Source organism: Nerophis lumbriciformis, linkage group LG10, assembly GCF_033978685.3.
Source record: "Nerophis lumbriciformis linkage group LG10, RoL_Nlum_v2.1, whole genome shotgun sequence".
NCBI lineage: Eukaryota > Metazoa > Chordata > Actinopteri > Syngnathiformes > Syngnathidae > Nerophis > Nerophis lumbriciformis.
This window is the reverse complement of record NC_084557.2, coordinates 5002804-5027591: the sequence shown is the minus strand read 5'-3', so window position 1 is coordinate 5027591 and position 24788 is coordinate 5002804. Positions and strand designations below refer to the sequence as shown.

General features: G+C 35.3%; 1 protein-coding gene across 1 annotated transcript; it reads right to left on the bottom strand.

The window, feature by feature from the left end:
* Positions 1-2: 2 nt before the first annotated feature.
* LOC133612730 (tetraspanin-3-like) lies at positions 3-24556 on the bottom strand. Its single transcript, XM_061970397.2, has 7 exons — positions 24218-24556; positions 12902-13093; positions 7157-7231; positions 6945-7046; positions 6701-6856; positions 6519-6602; positions 3-589 (listed from the first exon to the last, which is right to left on the bottom strand). The coding sequence occupies exons 1-7, from the start codon at positions 24278-24280 to the stop codon at positions 497-499; spliced, it is 765 nt and encodes a 254-aa protein (XP_061826381.1). The 5' UTR covers positions 24281-24556; the 3' UTR covers positions 3-496.
* Between the last annotated feature and the right edge of the window lie 232 nt (positions 24557-24788).

The window sequence follows — 24788 nt, the reverse complement described above, 5'->3', positions numbered from 1 at the left end:
ACTTCAAACTCTCCCCTGATATTTTATTTACATTCATGGGTATCAACCACTACATTCAATGGATCTACTAAAACTACAATCAGGGGAAAGTCTGAGGAGAATGCCAACTTAAATAGTGTGATATACAAATTAAAAATCTAACTTATGTACAATATTGAGGTTTGCATATAGTAATAAGCAGGTGATAGAGTTAATGTTTGGAGTAAACAAACGTGAGCTGGTGATAGCCTTCAACCCAAAAGGAGCGGTACGGTACAGTACCAAAAATCTTGTTAGTAGTCTTACAGTCTGGCGCACACAGTCAAGAGGAACCCCGACTGTACTAGTCTTCTGTACAGCACAGTTTGGTTCGCTTGTAAAAATCATGAAATCATTCCTTGCCACCATTTAAGGATTTGGGTTACAGCTTTGTGGATAAAATATAAATGCAGCTTCAGTGTAGTGTCTTGAAAGTTAGCCAGGTAATAGATTACGTCCCTGCGCTTACCAAGGGGTCTTAAGCATAGGTACCTCCTGTGATGAGGAGCTGGTAGGCGGGATCAGTTCTGCTGCGACACAGCACCACGCACGCCGACAACATGCCCAATATCTGACAGGGAAGAGAGATGTATTACATCCATTTATGTATGTAGGTAGTAGACCTGCACCAAGTTGAGAAATCAAATACAGATTATTGTTATTTTGCTTTGAATAGATCGAGGTAGGGCGGGGGTCGGCAACCCCGCGGCTCCTTATCGCCGCCCTAGTGGCTCCCTGGAGCTTTTTCAAAAATGTATGAAAATGGAAAAAGATGGAGAAAAAATATATTTTTTGTTTTAATGTGGTTTCTGTAGGAGGACAACATGACACAAACCTCCAATTGTTAGAAATCCCACTGTTTATATTAAACATGCTTCACTGGTGGGGCGGTATAGCTCGGTTGGTAGAGCGGCCGTGCCAGCAACATGAGGGTTGCAGGTTCGATCCCCGCTTCCGCCATCCTAGTCACTGCCGTTGTGTCCTTGGGCAAGACACTTTACCCACTTGCTCCCAGTGCCACCCACACTGGTTTAAATGTAACTTAGATATTGGGTTTCACTATGTAAAGCGCTTTGAGTCACTTGAGAAAAAGCGCTATATAAATGTAATTCACTTCACTTCACTTCACTGATGAGAGAATTTGGCGAGCGCCGTTTTGTCCTACTAATTCTGGCGGTCCTTGAACTCACCGTAGTGTGTTTCCATGTTAAGTTAAGTTAAAGTACCAATGATTGTCCCACATACACTAGGTGTGGTGAAATGTGTCCTCTGCATTTGACCCATCCCCTTGATCACCCCCTGGGAGGTGAGGGGAGGAATGAGCATCAGCGGTGATTTAATCCCCAATTCCAACCCTTGATGCTGAGTGCCAAGCAGGGAAGTAATGGCTCCCATTTTTATAGTCTTACAACTTTCTCCGACGCTGCCACAGAAAGAGATGTGTTTTATGCCACTCCTTTGTCTCATTTTGTCCACCAAATGTTTTAGGCTGTGCGTGAATGTACAAAAGGTGAACTTTGTTGATGTTATTGACTTGTGTGGAGTGCTAATCAGGCATATTTGGTCAGTGCATGACGGCAAGCTAATCGATGCTAACATGCTATTTCGGCTAGCTGTATGTACATATTGCATCATTACGCCTCGTTTGTAGGTATATTTGAGCTCATTTAATTTCCTTTAGTTATGTCCTCTGTGTATTAAATGTATATTTACACACATTATCTGTGTGTAATATTACCTGCATTTCTCATAGTTGTTTGTTTGCCATGTTGTTCCAGACCACAGCAAACGGTACCAAGCTTGCAAAGATTGTAATAAATCCATTAGAAGAATAGACCCTGCCGTTTCCTTTAACTTGGACACACACATCTATACCTTTGGCCATTCTAAGCTAGTAATTTCCAGGAGTTATCTCACCCTCTGAGAAGCCTCCATTTTACTAATGTTTTGTAAAAATGTCCTAAAAATGTGTAGAATAAATATTACATTTGCGACACATCGTCATTTTGATATTAGGCTAATACATCACATCATGTGTTGCCTTCATTAAAACACTTATGAGACTTTAATCTTTTTTGCGGCTCGAGACAGATTTATTTTTGTTCCAATATGGGTCTTTCAACATTTTGGGTTGCCGACCCCTGAAGTAAGGAAACCATACTTTGTCTACAGACACTTTCATGCACTATGACAGTGTTTTTCCACCTTTTTTGAGCCAAGGCACACCACCAACAGAAATCATTCAAAAACTAAACTCAGTTAACAGTAAAAAGTTGTTGTCACAATTGTTGGATATGACTTTAAAGCATAACCAAGCATGCATCAATATAGCTCTTGTCTCAAAGTAGGTGTACTGTCACCACCTGTCACATCACACACTGACTTATTTGGAGTTTTTTGTTGTTTTCCTGTGTGTAGTGTTTTAGTTCTTGTCTTGCACTCCTATTTTGGTGGCTTTTTCTCTTTTTTTGGTATTTTCCTGGAGCAGTTTCATGTCTTCCTGTAAGCGATATTTCCCCGGATCTACCATATCAGTAGGTGGCAGCAGGTAGCTAATTGCTTTGTCGATGTTGGAAACAGCGGGAGGTAAAAAGGTATCTAATGCTTAAACCAAAAATTGTTTTCCTATGTGGTGACTTTAATATTGACTTATTGAACCCTAACAAGCAAAAGTCTATTGATGACTTCATTGATACAATGTACAGCATCAGTTTATATCCTAAAATCACAAAGCCAAGCAGAATTACAGGACACTGTGCCACGCTTATTGATAATATTTTTACCAATGATTTTGATAATAACACTACAAGTGGTCTACTTATAACCGATGTTAGTGATCATCTGCCAGTTTTTATAATATATGATGGAAACTACAAGAAGAATATGGAAGACAAAAGGACACTTCGAAGACTGTGCACAGAGAAGAGGATGATTGCTTTCAAAATTGAGCTACAAAAGCAAGATTGGGACAATGTGTACAATGAAAATGAGGTTGATGAAGCATATGAACATTTCTTAAACAAGTTCATAATACTTTATAACAAACATTGTCCATGGATACAACTCAGTAATAAGCAGAGAAAGAATAATCAACCATGGATGACAAAAGGATTAAAAAATGCTTGTAAGAAGAAGAATACACTATATAGGAAATTTATAGCACAAAGAACTACAGAGGCAGAAATTAAGTACAAAAAGTATAAAAACAAGTTAACATACATACTACGATTATGTAGAAAAGAATATTACAGTGAATTATTGGACAAGAACAAAACTAATATGAGAGCAACATGGGGCATCCTCAATAGCATTATTAAAAATGGCACTAAGAGGGACTACCCTCAATACTTCTTAGACGGAAATAAAAAAAATGACAACATAAAGGAAGTAGTTGAAAGCTTCAATAATTATTTTGTAAATATTGGACCAAAATTGGAAGAAAGGATTCCAGACCCAGTTTCAATTGAGGACTATAATGATACCATAGAGCGAAATCCCAACTCCATGTTCCTCAGTAATGTGACACAGGAGGAAATAGTTACAATCGTGAAAAAATGTAAATCCAAGACTTCAACTGATTGTAATGAAATTGATATGGAAACGATAAAAAAGGTTATTGAAGAGATCTCAGGACCATTAATGTATATTAGTAACCTATCATTTCAAACAGGTACATTTCCAAACAAAATGAAAATAGCTAAAGTTGCACCAATTTACAAGACTGGCGACAAACATCAATTTACAAACTATAGACCTGTTTCCTTACTTCCACAATTTTCTAAAATCATTGAAAAACTGTTCAATAACAGATTAGAGAGTTTCATAAATAAAAATAGAATACTCGAAGAAAATCAATATGGATACAGAGCTAATGTTTCAACTTCGATGGCTTTAATTGAAATTACAGAAGAAATTACCAATGCTATAGATAATAAAAAATGTGCGGCAGCAGTTTTTATGGATCTAACTAAAGCATTTGACACAATTAATCACAATATTTTAATCAAAAAACTAGAACGATATGGCATCAGAGGGTTAGTCTTAAACTGGATAAGAAGTTATCTAATGAACAGGAAACAATACGTGAAGGTAGGCGAACACACCTCTACAACGCTAAATATATCCTGTGGTGTACCTCAGGGATCAATACTAGGACCTAAATTATTCAATCTATATATAAATGACATTTGTAAAGTTACAAAAGATTTAAAGTTAGTATTATTTGCGGATGATACAACAGCGTTTTGTTCAGGAGAGAATACACAGAAGATACTACAAATAATAACAGAAGAAATTAACAAATTAAAAAGATGGTTTGACAAAAACAGACTATCGTTGAATCTCAGTAAAACTAAAATAATGCTATTTGGTAACAGTAGAAGAGAAAGTCAAACACAAATACAAATAGACGGAATAGAAATTGAAAGAGTAAATGAAACCAAATTTCTAGGTATAATGATTGATGATAAATTGAACTGGAAATCTCACGTAAATAATATACAACATAAAGTAGCAAGAAACACGTCAATAATGAATAAAGCAAAACATGTTCTAGACAAAAAATCACTTCATATTCTCTACTGCTCACTAGTGTTACCATATCTGAGTTATTGTGCAGAAATATGGGGAAATAATTACAAAAGTACACTTCATTCATTAACGGTGTTACAAAAAAGATCAGTTAGAATAATACATAATGTTGGATATAGAGAACACACAAATCCTTTATTTATTGAATCAAAGATTCTGAAATTCTACGACATAGTGAATTTGCAAACAGCTAAAATTATACACAAAGCAAACTATAACCTGCTACCCAAGAATATACAACAATTCTTCTCAAAAAAAGAGGAGAAATATAATCTTAGAGAGAAATGTAATTTAAAACATTTGTATGCACGTACAACACTTAAGACCTTCAGTATATCAGTATGTGGAATTAAATTATGGAATGGATTAAGCAAAGCAATCAAACAATGTACTAATATGATCCACTTCAAGAAACTCTTCAAACTTAAAGTGTTTACAAAGTACAAAGAAGAAGAACCATGATAAACATTCTGAATTTATTTAACTCATCCATTCTTTCATTCTTTCACTCACAAAATAATCTTACTTATCTCAACATATGAAATGTAACTTACTTCACCAATTATTATTTATTTACTTATTTTATTGTGATTACTTATGGAGTATATTGTGAATAAATTGAGAACAGGAAGTGAACAAAAGTTTTAGCAACTGTCATGTAAAAGAAAAGGGGTAGGATTAAATAAGCTTTGCTTCTTCCTACTCCTTTTCGAACATGTTGAAAAGAGAAACTGGAGATTGTGATGTATCATGTTGTATACTTGCATGTTCGAAATAAACTCAAACTCAAACTCAAACTCAAACTCAAACTCAGTTTCATGTCTTCCTGTAAGCGATATTTCCCCGCATCTACCATATCAGTAGGTGGCAGCAGGTAGCTAATTGCTTTGTCGATGTTGGAAACAGCGGGAGGTAAAAAGGTATCTAATGCTTAAACCAAAAATAAACAAAAGGTGAGTGCCCTTAAGAAAAGGCATTGAAGCTTAGGGAAGGCTACGCAGAACAAAACTAAAACTGAACTGGCTACAAAGTAAACAAAAACAGAATGCTGGACGACAGCAAAGACTTACTGTGGAGCAAAGACAATGTACGTACTTCCGAACATGACATGACAATCGACAATGTCACCACAAAGAAGGATAAAAACAACTGAAATATTCTTTATTGCTAAAAAAAAAAAGTAGATTTGGGAAATATCGCTCAAAGGAAGACATGAAACTGCTACAGAAAAATACCAAAAAAAAAAGAAAAAGCCACCAAAATAGGAGCGCAAGACAAGAACTAAAACACTACACACAAGAAAACAGCAATAAAGTCAAAATGCTGGACGACAGCAAAGACTTACTGTGGAGCAAAGACGGCGTTTACAAAGTACATCCGAACATGACATGACAATCGACAATGTCCCCACAAAGAAGGATAAAAACAACTGAAATATTCTTGATTGCTAAAACAAAGTAGATGCGGGAAATATCGCTCAAAGGAAGACATGAAACTGCTACAGGAAAATACCAATAAAAGAGAGAAAGCCACCAAAATAGGAATGCAAGACAAGAACTAAAACACTACACACAGGAAAACAGCAAAAAACTCCAAATAAGTCAGGGCGTGATGTGACAGGTGGTGACAGTACACCTACTTTGAGACAAGAGCTATATTGATGCATGCTTGGTTATGGTTTAAAGTCATATCCAACAATTGCGACAACAACTTTTTACTGTCAACTGAGTTTGGTTTTTTAATGATTTCTGCTGGTGGTGTGCCTCTGCATTTTTTCAACGCAAAAAAATGTGTCTTGGCTCAAAAAAGGTTGAAAAACACTGGTATAGACTATATAGAAATAATAACAGGTGTGTAAAACAGGCACGCACAAGGACAACATCTACAGTACAGTTTATGGGAGGAAATACCTGGATGGCGGCAAAGGTCAAGGCGATGCAGATGACATACATCATGATCTCCTTCAACTTCTTCACCACCAGAGCCTCGCAGCCCTACGAGCAAACACAGACATTGTATGACGACACATTGAAACATCTGTCGTGGAGACAGAAAAGCAAACTGGTTCTGGCGATTTGAAGCTTTTTTTTACTTCTTGGTAAAGATCTTCAGGATGAGCGAGGGACCCTGTGCAGACTGCGCCAATGTTTGCTTTGCAACAGCTGACGGGCACCCTGTTGTTTTTGGACACTTTAAACCAGGGTGTGTTCTGCCAGTCGGAGTAGTTGTGGATGCCACAGCACTCAAGCTGCAAATGTAAAAAAAGTCTGCCTTGTAACGACAAGTGAACCCCCAAATGCACAAAAGATGTCACCCTGCTTTAAGTCCTTCCAGACCTGTCTCTGAAGGTAGTCAATGGCGCGGCTTTGTGCGTTGCCGTTTGTGCCGTTGTACTCATTGTAGACTTCCTGAATGGAGTCATTCACATCATCTTCAACCTGGAGATGACACAACAACGTGTGAAATCTCCAATATGATGGCAAAAAAAACATTGCATTGTGGATAGTCCTTGACAAACCTGCAGGGCTACAACATAAATCTTTCTCACCTTTGCTCTGTAAACATATCCAAGAACCACAACTGCTACTTCCGTCAGAAAAACCAGCAGCAAAATGACGACAAACTGTGGAGAACATTTTGAAGGTTAGCTAAGGACAAACCACATCTGAGAAATGCATGTTGCAGACGAAAACCATGTACAGTTGTCCCTCGCCATAACGGCTTTTATTTATTGTTTTAAGCATATTTATATACAGTACAGGCCAAAAGTTTGGACACACCTTATCCTCATTCAATGTGTTTTCTTTATTTTCATGACTATTTACATTGTGGCTTGTCACATCAAAACCATGAATGAACACATGTGGAGTTATGTACTTAACAAAAAAAAAGGTGAAATAACTGAAAACATGTTTTATATTCTAGTTTCTTCAAAATAGCCCTGCGATGAGGTGGCGACTTGCATACCTGCCAACTTTTGAAATCAGAAAAACCTAGTAGCCAGGGTCCAGGGGGGTTCAGGGGGGCAAAGCCCCCTGACGCAAAATGATTATTAGCATTCAGACAGGTTAAAATGTTGCTAAAAGACATGTCATTATTGATATTGCAGACATTATTGTAACAAGAAACTTCAGGTCGAAATTTTGGTTTATGAAAGAAATATAAATAAATATAAATATAAAACTTCATGACGACATTTTTCAAATTAATAAAGAGTAATAGAATAGTATGATAGTTATATGTTACTTGTTTTGAACATGTTATCGTTATCACAAATAAAAAGATATACTGTACACAGAAATTATTTTTGATTTGATTTATTGTTTATGTAATAAAAGATTTACTTAAAATTTTATGTTTTGTGAGTTTTTTTATGCTACGAACTGTACTTACCGGCGATGTAAACCGAAGAAGACATTTCTGTAATGAAAGCTGCAACACCCTTTTTAGATCCCATCATCACTGCAGCATTATCGGCAGCAAAGCAAACCAAATTCTGCCAAGGAATTTCGTTTGAGTCTATTTCTTCCGCGAGTATTTTGTAAATGTTTTCGCCTGTGGAAGCCGTATTGCATTCCCTCAAAGACAGAAGTACTGACAATACTTTTCCAATGTCGTCATCGAAATATGGAACACAAATGGGGTACAGTTTTACATCGTCATAATCGGTGCTGCCGTCAGTCGACATGCTAAATGGTTCCGTCTTCATGACATCGGCGATACTTTTTGAGGATTCTGTTCCAAGACACTGAATAATGTTTGATGTTTTGGTTCGACCACATCCATATTTTTTGGCGATTTTCGAGTCGGGAAACATTTTCCGAAATAACTGTCCCATGTGATCAGCCAGTGCGATTGGAAGTCCATGCTCAATTATTGCCTCCATAAATAAAACTTCGGCATTTATCACATCCAAAGAATCTGTTTGGGCGACGAAAAACGTTGAAAGTTTTCCACTTGTATCGCTAGCAACGGCATTAGACTTGTGTTTTTTTGTCCCAACGTGGTCTTTTACATCGCTAATTCCTCCGTGTCCGATCGAAAAATCTTGTCTGCACAAGGTGCAATTCGCGTAGTTTTCACCCTTTTTGGAACGCCCTAGGCTTTTGAATATTCTTCACGGAATGACTGCAGTTTTCTTTTCGGTTTAAGACTCGTTTGCGATTTTTCTCCGGCTGATTCCATGATCGTTCGCTCGTTTGGAAACAATGGCAACTGATGCCTCGTGCTTGGCAGCAGTGCTATAAATAGCCTCGCGCATGGCATTCGGAATGGCTCGATAGGAAGTTACGGGAAGCAGTGTCGATTGTCATTGTTGTTACGCGATTTCGTGAATAAAACTTAAAAAAAAAAAAAAATTTTTAATTAATGAAAAAACGTATTTTTTATCACTGCAACCGTAACCCGGAATAGGTTGATGAAAACCGTACTAACTACGGGAAAACCGGAGTAGTTGGCAGGTATGGACTTGTCCAGGGTGTACACCGCCTTCCGCCCGATTGTAGCTGAGATAGGCTCCAGCGCCCCCCGCGACCCCAAAAGGGATAAGCGGTAGAAAATGGATGGATGGATGTTTTATATTCTAGTTTCTTCAAAAAAGCCAACCTTTGCTCTGATTACTTTTTCGCTCACTCTTGGTATTCTCTCGATGAGCTTCAAGAGGTAGTCACATGAAATGGTTTTCACGTCATAGGTGTGCTTGATTTGATTTGATTTTTATTAAGGATCCCCATTAGCTGGTTGCCACAACAACCCACTAGTCTTCCTGGGGTCCACAAACTCAATACAATTACAAGTAACAGCATATAATTATAATTACACAATACAGAAACAAATAAAAGCATCAACAAGCAAACAATTTACAGTCACAGAATATTAATTACTATATAAATATAACTACACAATACAAATATCATCAACAAGCAAACTGATTTACAGACTCGGATAAAATATTACTTTCCTTTTGAAAACCTGTTTACTTTCAATGCCGGTGAGAATTCCAGGCAGGTTATTTCAGAGCGATACAGATCTATAAACAAAAGACTTGCGCAAAGCATTCTTCCTGGGACGAGGGAGTACAACATTACCTCACTGGACGCCCTGGTATTATGATTATGCATAGTGCTACTGTAAACTAGTTGGACCATGAGAAAAGCAGGGGTTTTACTACTGGTCACTGATTTGAACAATATTAGAGTATTAGCTGATAACCTGTTCTGCCAGGAAAGAGAAGCATGCATTTGGTTAACATTGGTTCTTAGTGAGCAACCCAGAACCAGCCTTGGTGCCCTATTCTGGACAATCTGGAACTTACTGATCTCACCACTTGCAGCAGACGCCCAGACTGTAGAACAATAGTCCAGATGACACAAAACAAGAAGTTCATGGAATGCCAAGAGTGTGCAAGGCAGTAATCAGAGCAAAGGGTGGCTATTTTGAAGAAACTAGAATATAAAACATGTTTTCAGTTATTTCACCTTTTTTTGTTCATACATGTGTTCATTCATAGTTTTGATGTGACAATCTACAATGTAAATAGTCATGAAAATAAAGAAAGCGCATTGAATGAGGAGAAGGTGTGTCCAAACTTTTGGCCTGTACTGTATATGCCAGTGACGTGCGGTGAGGTTCATGGCTGGTGAGGCACTGACTTCATCACAGTCAGATTTACAAACATATGAACCCTAAAGAGTATCTTATTCACCATTTGATTGGCAGCAGTTAACGAGTTATGTTTAAAAGCTCATACCAGCATTCTTCCCTGCTTGGCACTCAGCATCAAGGGTTGGAATTGGGGGTTAAATCACCAAAAATGATTCCCGGGTGCGGCGCCGCTGCTGCCCACTTCTCCCCTCACCTCCCAGGGGGTGAACAAGGGGATGGGTCAAATGCAGAGGACACATTTCACCACACCTAGTGTGTGTGTGACAATCATTGGTACTTTAACTTAACTTTACACATACAAAATGTAGCACACAAAAAGCCCCATTTAATAAAAAAACGTTATTATGGTCTTACCTTTACTTATAAAGTCCATGCACCGCTGTTGTGCTGGATTAATGAACCCCCTGACGGGAGTGTTATATCAACTAAAGCCCTCTCTTCAACTTTCTACGTGCAAGATTGAATCTATTTAAAAAAGTGTAACCGAGGGTTTATAAATGTCGCCTATACTGTATGAAACTACAAAATAACAAACACGGAGGCTCCAGTTTACACGAGGACCACTTTATTTACCTTCTTTCAAAAACCTCCGCTCCACTCCAACGTGTCATCACTTCCGCTCTTAGCGCCTTCAAAATAAGAGCTCAAGGCATATACTGTATTACAGCGCATAACAGGAACTTAACATCACAAAGAGGAAAGCCCATAAAAATAGGTTACAAAAGTTATTTAATAAGAAGCCAAAAAGTGCAAAAACAATAATGTTCGTGTTGGAGGAGTTGTGAATTAGGTACACCTGCAGTCTGCAGTTGTACCTAATGTTGTGGCCGTGCAGTCATTCACAACTCCTCCAACACGAACATTATTGTTTTTGCACTTTTTGGCTTCTTATGAAATAACTTTTTTAAATAGATTCAATCTTGCACGTGGAAAGTTTAAGTGTGGGCTTTAGTTGATATAACACTCCCGTCAAGAGGCGGATTACTGCGAGCCTCAGCCAGTGCGTCTTTTGCAGCCGTTTTATGATCGCTCAGCACAAGAAATACGTTACACACATACAGTTGTTGACAAAATACACTGTACATTATATACCTCAGCTAACTAAACTATGGAAATGTATAATATAGTTCATATAGCAATACGGTCTCACTGCACAGCAGGCCAGCAGTTAGCCGAGTCCGCAATCCATGGTGAGGCACAAATGAGTGACGTGCCTCAACTGGCTGCTGTTCACCACACTCAGTATTTGAACGGCAAATGTGAAAATTCAGCGATTTTGAATAAAAATAATCTAAAACTGGTGAAGTTAAAGGGAAAATAACTTTATAGTATAATCACTGGATACATTTAACAATTTAATAATTTTTTTTTTCTTTTTACATTTTTTTTCTTTCCATGATGACAGGTGCCTCTAGTGACTGCACGTCACTGGTATATGCACATTTCTAGTCCTAAATTAAGTATTTTCAAGCATAAAAATGGCTAAATAAAATAAACTATCCATGCTGCAGCAGTATTGGCCACTAGATGAGACTTAACCAATAAGAGTGCGCTGTTCAGTATTGTGGCCAATAGGGGTGTAACGGTACGTGTATTTGTATTGAACCGTTTCGGTACAGGGGTTCCGGTTCGGTTCGGAGGTGTACCAAACGAGTTTCCACACGGACATATTAAGTAGCGTAACGCACGTTGTGTAAACAATGCACACCGAGGCACAACACACGGCATGCTAACAGCTAACGGGCTACGATACGTCCTCTTTTCACCGGACATGTCTTCTTTTGCGGAGCTGTCAGGGCGGAGTTTCTTAAATGCCTTAAATGTCCGACATTTTGAGTTAGGGTTGCGTGTATTTTCAATGTACGTTCAGGGTTAAGAAGGGGTTAAAAACAAAACAAATTGTGTGCAGCAGCATTGGTGAGGGAGGGGCAGAGACAGAGAGAGAGAGAGAGTTATGATAAACGCGCATGCGTCGCCAGGCTCTGCTTTTTATCCATAGATTTATCACATTTAATTTTTTATTATCTATAGCAGGGGTGTCAAAAGTGTGCCCCGGAGGCCATTTGTGGCCCACAGCTAATGTTTTAAAGGCCCACGGCACATTCTAAAAATACTATTAAAATAAACAAAAACATAACAAAAGTGAAATAAAAAAGCTTAAAGGTTAAATGTAATTTAGAAAAAGTTGCAATGTTGACTAATAAAACAAAGCTGTTTTTTTTTCTTTCAAACTGTCATTGCTCAAAACATAATATTGAATCAAAATCAATTGAATTATTTACCTATCCAAGGTTCCGATTACTTCACATCAAATATTCCACTAAGAAAAATATTTGTGGTGGAAGATTTTGCAAATTTGGTAAATAAATAACCCAAAAATTTATATTTTGTTGTTTTCTTACTGTACCGAAAATGAACCTCTAAACCGAGGTATGTACTGAACCGAAATTTTTGTGTACCGCTACACCCCTCGTGGCCACTGATTGGCTCACCCTCAACCAGCACTACTATTTTGAACTAAAAGAGTGTAGCGATTCACCAAAGGGTTTTATTTTATGTCTCATAATGTAGAAAATATAACGAGATGAGAGCTAGAAGCACGTGTCTGCAGTGGTGTGTTGATACTCACCGCTGTGAGTCCACAGTGACTCTCTCTCACGGTGGCACAGCAGCCGATGAGCCCGATGATGAAGAGGAGCGCTCCGGCCGCAATGATGACGACTGCCGGGATGAGGGTGTACACGTCCTCGAAGAAGTGATCGTAGTCATCAAACGTAATGAACACGTACGCGCCCACATAGCAGAGGATGCCGGCGGCCGCCTGTGGAGAGATTACATTGTGTTAAACATCTGACCTAACAGAACATACACTGGACAGCAGGTTTGACTTTGTTCAGTTCAGTTTATGTGGAACATGCATACGATACAATGTCACGCATCACATATTTCCACTTGTTTCATTACAGCACGTCCGATAAAGGAGCAGGAAGAAGCTGAGTTTATTTAATCCTACCCCTTTTCATACCATGACAATTCTATCCCATTTCCTTGTTCTCTGTAACAGAGTGAACAAATAAATAATAAACAAATAATACACCACAGTAAGTAAACAAATATTAAACACATAAATAATCTTTATCTCAAAAGGGGAAAAAAAAGGGTTCAAAATCAGAATCAGAAGTTCATCATAATTCGTGTTGTGTGTACTTTGTGAATACTTGTACCGTATTTTCCGCACTATAAGGCGCACCTAAAAACCACAAATTTTCTCAAAAGCTGACAGTGCGCCTTATAACCCGGTGCGCTTTATATATGGATTAATATTAAGATTCATTTTCATAAAGTTTCGGTCTCGCAACTACGGTAAACAGCCGCCATCTTTTTTCCCCGTAGAAGAGGAAGTGCTTCTTCTTCTACGCAAGCAACCGCCAAGGTAAGCACCCGCCCCCATAGAACAGGAAGCGCTTCTTCTTCTACTGTAAGCAACCACCCGCCCGCGTAGAAGAAGAAGCGCGCGAATATTACGTTTCATTTCCTTTGTGTGTTTACATCTGTAAAGACCACAAAATGGCTCCTACTAAGCGACAGGGATCCGGTTCATGAAAAGACGCAATCTCTCCATCCGCACACGGACTACTATTTCACAGCAACTGCCTAAAGACTTTCAAGAAAAGCTGGCTACTTTCCGTGCATATTGTAAAAACAAGATAGCTGAAAAAAAGATCCGGCCAGAGAACATTATCAACATGGACGAGGTTCCACTGACTTTTGATATTCCTGTGAACCGCACTGTGGATACAACGGGAGCACGTACGGTGAATATTCGCACCACAGGGAATGAGAAGTCATCCTTCACTGTGGTTCTAGCTTGCCATGCTAATGGCCAGAAACTTCCACCCATGGTGATATTCAAAAGGAAGACCTTGCCAAAAGAGACCTTTCCAGCCGGCGTCATCATAAAAGCTAACTCGAAGGGATGGATGAAGAAAAGATGAGCGAGTGGTTAAGGTAAGTTTACGCGAAGAGGCCGGGTGGCTTTTTTCACGCAGCTCCGTCCATGTTGATATACGACTCCGTGCGCGCCCACATCACGCTGGTTTTTAATATATTATTAAAGTTTGACTGACCTATCTGACTGTTTTTTTGACATTCCTTTAGCGCAGTTAGATGCGGCTTATAACACGGGGCGTCTTATAGGTGGACAAAGTTTTGAAATATGCCGTTCATTGAAGGCGCGGCTTATAACCCAGGGCGCCTTATGGTGCGGAAAATACGGTAGTTTGAACAGTCTCTTAAAGTCAATCATATTGCTGCTTTGTTGGATTTCTTTACTTAATCCATTCCATCATTTAATTCCACATACTGATATGCTAAAGGTTTTAAGTGTTGTAGGTAGGGATGTCCCGATCCGATATTTGGATCGGATCGGCCGCCGATATTTGCCAAAAAATGCGTATCGGCAAGGCATGGGAAAATGCCGATCCAGATCCAGTTTAAAAAAGAACTCCGGTCCGTGTTTTCCAACGCACCGATTTAAATAATACATTCCACTTTTCTGCTGCTCCCTAATTTCCGTTCCGCATTTTCCAGCACACCTTCAACACATCCACAGGTCTGTGGATTCCCACGCAGTTGCTTTTAGCTGCTGGCATTACACGACAGGCTCTTCTCACTCTTTTCTGTGTCTCCCTCTCACAGACAGCAAGCGCACCTTCTTACACACGTCACATACTGTCACGTCATACGTCACATACGTACACGCCCTCTCCCAGCAGAGAGGTAGCAGCATGGCTAACGTTAGCTGTGATGCTAGCGCAGCCGTGTGACCAACGTTCCCTCTAAGGTGCGCGCGCGCGCCTGTGCAATTGCGCACTGCTCAAGCGTCCTCTGCGCATAGCAATTATATGCCACGCACAAAATCAAATAAAAAAATAAGCGCATAACAATTTTCGACACACGGACACGACAGAGAAAACAGTTTTCGTCATCATTGTTCAAATATTGTAACGTTTGTCGAGACGCTTATCTCCATTCGGTGCCACACGTCCACACCATAAAAAATGCCGAGGCAAAAATTTCCACATCAACACCGTATGAAAAAATTAGTGATTTTTTTAGTTGTGATTTCCTTCTCTGCATGAAAGTTTAAAAGTAGCATATATTAATGCAGTATGAAGAAGAATGTTTTAATGTAGACATGTAAGCCTTGAAAGAACATTTTGAAAATCAAGACATTTCCTGCAAATGGGTGCATTTCTACCCTATATTTTAACTTTAGATTTATTCTCATATCAAACTCTTTTGGCTGTCTTTTTGACACTTACATCCGGCGCCCCCCTCCACACCCTGGATTATAAATAATGTAAATAATTCAATGTGATTATATTGTGTGATGACTGTATTATGATGATAGTATATATCTGTATCATGACCCCGACTTAAACAAGTTGAAAAACGTATTGGGGTGTTACCATTTAGTGGTCAATTGTACGGAATATGTACTTCACTGTGCAACCTACTAATAAAAGTCTCAATCAATCAATCAAAACACATAGAATCATCATACTGCTGTGATTATATGCATCAAGTGTTCATTCAAGGCTAAGGCAAAATATCGAGATATATATTGTGTATCGCAATATGGCCTTAAAATATCGCAATATTAAAAAAAAGGCCATATCGCCCAGCCCTTGTTTCAATGATGCCATTTCTGTTTGTCATGTATAATTTTGTCTATTTTGTGTTTATCCTTGAATAAACAGGTCCGTTTCTTGTTACCAACCATTGTGTATTATTCAAACTCCCCTAATTCAGCTGGCTAGTTGTTATCAAGAGTACTAAAACCCTTTTCAACATGATTCTGACAACTAAGTAGGCTAAATAACTTTAAACTTTAATACATGCTCGGATAGGCCAGTATCGGTCAGTGTCAGTATCGGTATCGGATCGGAAGTGCAAAAACAATATCGGTATCGGATCGGAAGTGCAAAAACCTGGATCGGGACATCCCTAGTTGTAGGTGCACACAAATGTTTTAAATTAAATTTTCCTCTAAGGTTATATTTCTCCTCTTTTGTTGAGAAGAATTGTTGTACATTCTTGGCTCGCAGGTTATAGTTTACTTTGTGCATCATTTGACATGTTTGCAAATGCACCAAATCATTGAATTTCAATATTTGTGATTGAATAAATAAAGTGTTTGTATGTTCTCTATATCCAACATTATGTATTATTAGGGCCCGCCATGGCCCATTGCAAAAGGACTCCCACAGGGAGTCCTTATGCAATGGGACATAAGGACCTATTGTTATTCGATCGTTTTATTCTTTCTTATTATTATTATTATTCTTCCGCAGCTTTGCGCACTACTTTGACCCCCTTAACATGCTTCAAAACTCACCAAATTTTACACACACATCAGTAATATACGGCAAAACTTTTTATCAAAGAACCAAACTTCAAAACTCAAAATTGCGCTCTAGCGCCCCCTAGGAAAAAAAAAAACTAGACTGCCTGTAACTCCCACTAGGAAGGTCGGAAAAATATGAAACAAAATCCTCTATGTAGGTCTGACTTAGACCTAGTTCTCATAATTGTATGTCTTCGGGCTAAAATCTACAGGAAGTTGGCAATTCCCCCTTCAAGACAAAAAAGTACTAAAAACAGTCACTTTTGCCTCTTTGAGCTGATATTTGACCCCCTTAACATGCTTCAAAACTCACCAAACTGAACACACATATCAGGACTGGCTAAAACTGTGATATAATGAAAAAACCTAACCCCAAATCTAAAAATTGCGCTCTACAGCAATTTTTTAATAAAACTGACAAAAAACTGCTCCTCGGAAGAAAAATACTACAAAACTGCCTGTAACTCACACTGGGAAGGTCGGAGAGACATGAAACAAAAACCTCTATGTAGGTCTCACTTAGACCTACATTTCATAAATTGACTACCCCCAGCAAAAATATACAGGAAGTTTGCTATTCCCCCTTCAACACAACATTTTTGTAAAAACCCGTCCCCTTTCTTCAAACATTATCTCCTCTGAGCGCGTTTGTTGTTTCGGCTTCAAACTAACACAGGAGAGAGATTGAACCCTTCTGATTAAAAGTTGGTGAAAGAGTTGTGATACCTGCTCCGGTTTTGATTTTATGACCCTTCAAAGACCCGCTGCACTGATGCTCCTGCGGTGCTGTTTTTTTAAGATGGCTGCTCAAAAGCAGGAAGCACCAACGTGCCCACACAATGCAGACAAGGTAGGTACACTAGACAAAAGTCTTGGGACACTTCAGACTAAAAGTAGACAAAAGTATTGGGACACTTAGGACTAGCACCTGCCAAATACGCGGGCCCGTCCAACGCTGCTTGCAGCTTTAATTATAATTGATCTTTTTTGTAACACAGTTAGTGAATGAAGCGCACTTTTGTAGTTGTTTCCCATATTTCTACACAATAAGTCAGATATGTAACAATAGTGAGAAGTAGAGAATATGAAGTCATTTTTGGTCCAGAACAGGTTTTGCTTTATTCATTATTGACGTGTTTTTTTGCTACTTTATGTTGCATATTTTTACATCTATTATTACACCCAAAAATATGTTTTCTTTTACCCTTTCAATGTCTACTCCGTCTATTTGTATTTGTGTTTGACTTTCCCTTCTGCTGTTACCAAATAGCATTATTTTAATTTTATTGAGATTCAAAGACAGTCTGTTTTTGTCAAACCATCTTTTTAATTTGTTTATTTCTTCTGTTATTATTTGTATTAGCTTGTGTGTGTTCTCTCCTGAACAAAACGCAGCTGTGTCATCTGCAAATAATCCTAACTGTAAGTCCTTTGTAACTTTACAAATGTTGTTTATATAAAGATTGTGTTTGCCTATCTTCATGTGTCACAGGGGCATTTATTTTGAACATATCTGTACTTAGCAGTAGTATAATGTTGAATTTGAAGTGTATACTGCATTTCTTACAATAAATTCAAACAATATAACACAACCTACTTTCATCTCAAACATAATTAAATACCTCTTTGTCATGACTGTGCTTTATCTTTGTTTGTTTTTTGGGTGTGCTAAGTGTATGTTGACTTTATTTACAACATCCTTCTCTGCAGGATTCCTGCACCTAAATCATCAAACTAAAGAGAGGAAAAGACTTGCATCGAACTTCATCAGTGCAAAGCACGTTTAGCTGACATCTTAACACACTGACGTGCATTATACCTTAAAGTAATTGACATAAACCTAAATATGGCCAAGTACGCCTGAAGTAAACATTTAGTACGATTTAGTAGAATATTTGACAGGGCTTAAAGCAAGAAGTTAGAAGGCTGCAGAAGCAAGGTAGCCGAAACCTGCCAGGTAGAAAACCGTACCTTACTAGCCTATATCAATCAAACATTTATAAATAAAAATCTAATATTGTAGTTCGGTATAGTGAGGTCTAGTCTTATTTTGAATAGGAATATGGATGACTATTATGACTTACTTATATTGAGAATTGTAAGCACATAGTTCTGGGCAAATTGAGTGGATCCAGATGAATGTGATAAAATGTGGTTCAGAGGAAACTGGATATTAGTTATTAGTAAAAGTAACTATTATTTAAAAAAAAAAGAAAAAAAAAAAGGGGGATTTAAAACGTTTGTACTTCTTCTCATTACTCTTTTGAGATATGTTTAATTTTATTTTATTTTCTTAATTCAATTTTCTTTTCTTTTTTTGTGAAATAATAATGTTGCCATTGAGCACAAGACTGTTCACTGGATATATATATATATATATATATATATATATATATATATATATATATATATATATATATATATATATATATATATATATATATATATATATATATATATATATATATATATTATGTACTACATGTGTGATGTGTATGTATATTATGTACTACATGTGTGATGTGTATGTATATTATATACTACATGTACAGTATGTATATTATGTACTACATGTGTGATTTGTATGTATATTATGTACTACATGTATGATATGTATGTATATTATGTACTTCATGCATGATATGTATGTATATTATGTACTACATGTATGATGTGTATGTATATTATGTACTTCATGTATGATGTGTATGTATATTATGTACTACATGTATGATGTGTATGTATATTATGTACTACATGTATGTATATTAGTACTACAAGTATGATATGTATGTATACTATGTACTACATGTATGATATGTATGTATATTATGTACTACATGTGTGATGTGTATGTATATTATGAACTACATGTATGTATATTATGAACTACATGTATGTATATTAAGAACTACATGTATGTATATTATGTACTACATGTATGTATATTATGTACTACATGTATGTATAATATGAACTACATGTATGTATATTATGTACTACATGTGTGATGTGTATGTATATTATGAACTACATGTATGTATATTATGAACTACATGTATGTATATTAAGAACTACATGTATGTATATTATGAACTACATGTATGTATATTATGTACTACATGTATGTATAATATGAACTACATGTATGTATATTATGTACTATATGTATATTATGAACTACATGTATGTATATAATGAACTACATGTATGTGTATTATGTACTACATGTATGTATATTATGTACTACATGTATGTGTATTATGTACTACATGTATGTGTATTATGTACTACATGTATGTATATTATGTACTACATGTATGTGTATTATGTACTACATGTACAGTATGTGTATTTGGTACTACATGTATGTATATTATGTACTACATGTATGTATATTATGTACAACATGTATGCATATTATGTACTACATGTATGTATATTATGTACTACATGTATGTATATTATGAACTACATGTATGTATATTATGTACTACATGTATGTATAATATGAACTACACATATGTATATTATGTACTACATGTATGTATATTATGTACTACATGTATGTATATTATGAACTACATGTATGTATATTATGTACTACATGTATGTATATTATGAACTACATGTATGTGTATTATGTACTACATGTATGTATATTATGAACTACATGTATGTATATTATGTACTACATGTATGTATAATATGAACTACATGTATGTATATTATGTACTATATGTATATTATGAACTACATGTATGTATATAATGAACTACATGTATGTATATTATGTACTACATGTATGTGTATTATGTACTACATGTATGTATATTATGTACTACATGTATGTGTATTATGTACTACATGTATGTGTATTATGTACTACATGTATGTATATTATGTACTACATGTATGTATATTATGAACTACATGTATGTGTATTATGTACTACATGTATGTATATTATGAACTACATGTATGTATATTATGTACTACATGTATGTATAATATGAACTACATGTATGTATATTATGTACTACATGTATGTGTATTATGTACTACATGTATGTGTATTATGTACTACATGTACAGTATGTGTATTAGGTACTACATGTATGTATATTATGTACTACATGCATGTATATTATGTACTACATGTATGTGTATTATGTACTACATGTATGTGTATTATGTACTACATGTATGTATATTATGTACTACATGCATGTATATTATGTACTACATGTATGTGTATTATGTACTACATGTATGTATATTATGTACTACATGTATGTATATTATGAACTACATGTATGTATATTATGAACTACATGTATGTATATTATGTACTACATGTATGTGTATTATGTACTACATGTATGTGTATTATGTACTCCATGTATGTGTATTATGTACTACATGTATGTATATTATGTACTACATGTATGTGTATTATGTACTACATGTATGTATATTATGTACTACATGTATGTGTATTATGTACTACATGTATGTATATTATGAACTACATGTGTGTATATTATGAACTATATGTATGTATATTATGTACTACATGTATGTAAATTATGTACTACATGTATGTATATTATGTACTACATGTATGTATATTATGTACAACATGTATGTATATTTTGTACTACATGTATGAATATTATGAACTACATGTATGTATATTATGTACTACATGTATGTATATTATGAACTACATGTATGTATATTAAGAACTACATGTATGTATATTATGAACTACATGTATGTATATTATGTACATGTATGTATATTATGTACTACATGTATGTATATTATGTACTAAATGTATGTGTATTATGTACTACATGTATGTATATTATGAACTACATGTATGTGTATTATGTACTACATGTATGTATATTATGAACTACATGTATGTATATTATGTACTACATGTATGTATATTATGTACTACATGTATGTATATTATGTACTACATGTATGTGTAATATGTACTACATGTATGTGTATTATGTACTACATGTATGTGTATTATGAACTACATGTATGTATATTATGAACTACATGTATGTATATTATGAACTACATGTATGTATATTATGAACTACACATATGTATATTATGTACTACATGTATGTATATTATGTACTACATGTATGTATATTATGAACTACATGTATGTATATTATGTACTACATGTATGTATATTATGAACTACATGTATGTATATTATGTACTACATGTATGATATGTATGTATATTATGTACTACATGTATGATATGTATGTATATTATGTACTACATGTGTGATGTGTATGTATATTATGTACTACATGTATGTATATTATGTACTACATGTATGTATATTATGTACTAAATGTATGTATATTATGTACTACATGTATTATATTATGAACTACATGTATTATATTATGTACTACATGTATGTATATTATGTACTACATGTATGTATATTATAAACTCCATGTATGTATATTATGTACTACATGTATGTATATTTTGTACTACATGTATGTATATTATGAACTACATGTATGTATATTATGAACTACATGTATGTATATTATGTACTACATGTATGTATATTATGTACTACATGTCTGTGTATTATGAACTACATGCATGTGTATTATGTACTACATGTATGTGTATTATGTACTACATGTATGTGTACTAGGTACTACATGTATGTATATTATGTACTACATGTATGTATATTATGTACTACATGCATGTATATTATGTACTACATGTATGTATATTATGTACAACATGTATGTATATTTTGTACTACATGTATGAATATTATGAACTACATGTATGTATATTATGTACTACATGTATGTATATTATGAACTACATGTATGTATATTATGAACTACATGTATGTATATTAAGAACTACATGTATGTATATTATGTACTATATGTATGTATATTATGTACATGTATGTATATTATGTACTACATGTATGTATATTATGAACTACATGTATGTATATTATGTACTACATGTATGTATATTATGTACATGTATGTATATTATGTACTACATGTATGTATATTATGAACTATGTGTATGTATATTATGTACTACATGTATGTATATTATGAACTACATGTATGTATATTATGTACTATATGTATATTATGAACTACATGTATGTATATTATGTACTACATGTATGTATATTATGAACTACACATATGTATATTATGTACTACATGTATGTATATTATGTACTACATGTATGTATATTATGTACTACATGTATGTGTATTATGTACTACATGTATGTATATTATGTACTAAATGTATGTGTATTATGTACTACATGTATGTATATTATGAACTACATGTATGTATATTATGTACTACATGTATGTGTAATATGTACTACATGTATGTGTATTATGTACTACATGTATGTGTATTATGAACTACATGTATGTATATTATGAACTACATGTATGTATATTATGTACTACATGTATGTATATTATGTACTACATGTATGTATATTATGAACTACATGTATGTATATTATGAACTACATGTATGTATATTATGTACTACATGTATGTGTATTATGTACTACATGTATGTGTATTATGTACTCCATGTATGTGTATTATGTACTACATGTATGTATATTATGTACTACATGTATGTGTATTATGTACTACATGTATGTATATTATGTACTACATGTATGTGTAATATGTACTACATGTATGTATATTATGTACTACATGTATGTATATTATGAACTACATGTGTGTATATTATGAACTATATGTATGTATATTATGTACTACATGTATGTAAATTATGTACTACATGTATGTATATTATGTACTACATGTATGTATATTATGTACAACATGCATGTATATTTTGTACTACATGTATGAATATTATGAACTACATGTATGTATATTATGAACTACATGTGTGTATATTATGAACTATATGTATGTATATTATGTACTACATGTATGTAAATTATGTACTACATGTATGTAAATTATGTACTACATGTATGTATATTATGTACTACATGTATGTATATTATGTACAACATGTATGTATATTATGTACTACATGTATGTATATTATGTACTACATGTATGTGTATTATGTACTACATGTATGTATATTATGTACTACATGTATGTATATTATGTACTACATGTATGTGTATTATGTACTACATGTATGTATATTATGTACTACATGTATGTATATTATGTACTACATGTATGATGTGGGGCTGACTATGACATACTCAATATACAACTACTTAAACAAAAACGCAGCTATATGTTAGCATTGTATTATTTTTTGTACTTGAATGATTGTTAGGGTGAGTGGACAGTTGAAAAGTAAAACATTATACAGTTACGGAGACACAATAGCCGCTAGCATACAAGTTGTCAACACACAGTAGCTAGCAGGATGCTAACGCAGCCTCGTGACAAAATAGATGTGAAAACTTACCCAAAATATGAGGTTGAGGAAGACCAACACCGTCTTGGACGAAGTGACACCACAACGCCCCATCGCCAACGCTGTAATCGAAGCCTAATTCCAGAATGTAAGTTTGCACATAAACATAAGGCAGCCACACGACTCACTCCACTGGCTCCACTCTGTCGGAATGTGGAACAGCGCCACCGCTTTTAATAACACAGGGAATTACAGCATCAACGCACAATTATAATTATTACAGTATTCCGCATTATAGAGTGAGTTATTTTTGTTTATGTGCCGAAAAACAAATGAATAAGTCCCGTGTGTGTAAAGGTGTTTTAAGGTCAAACAAAAGGACAATCCATCGGCTTTGCTGACACCCAGCGGCAGGATATATTATTACATCCTGTGTGGCGTGAAACTGCACCTCATCATAGCGCCGCATAAATAAAAATAAATACTAAATCCTCAGTACGAAAGTGTTATTTCTTCACAAAGAGAAATATTTTTTAATGAAATCCCATTTTGAATGCGTGTGATTTTGTCAGCACTTGAAATATTGAATATTTTAGCATCCAAAATGCTTCAGCAGTTGTCA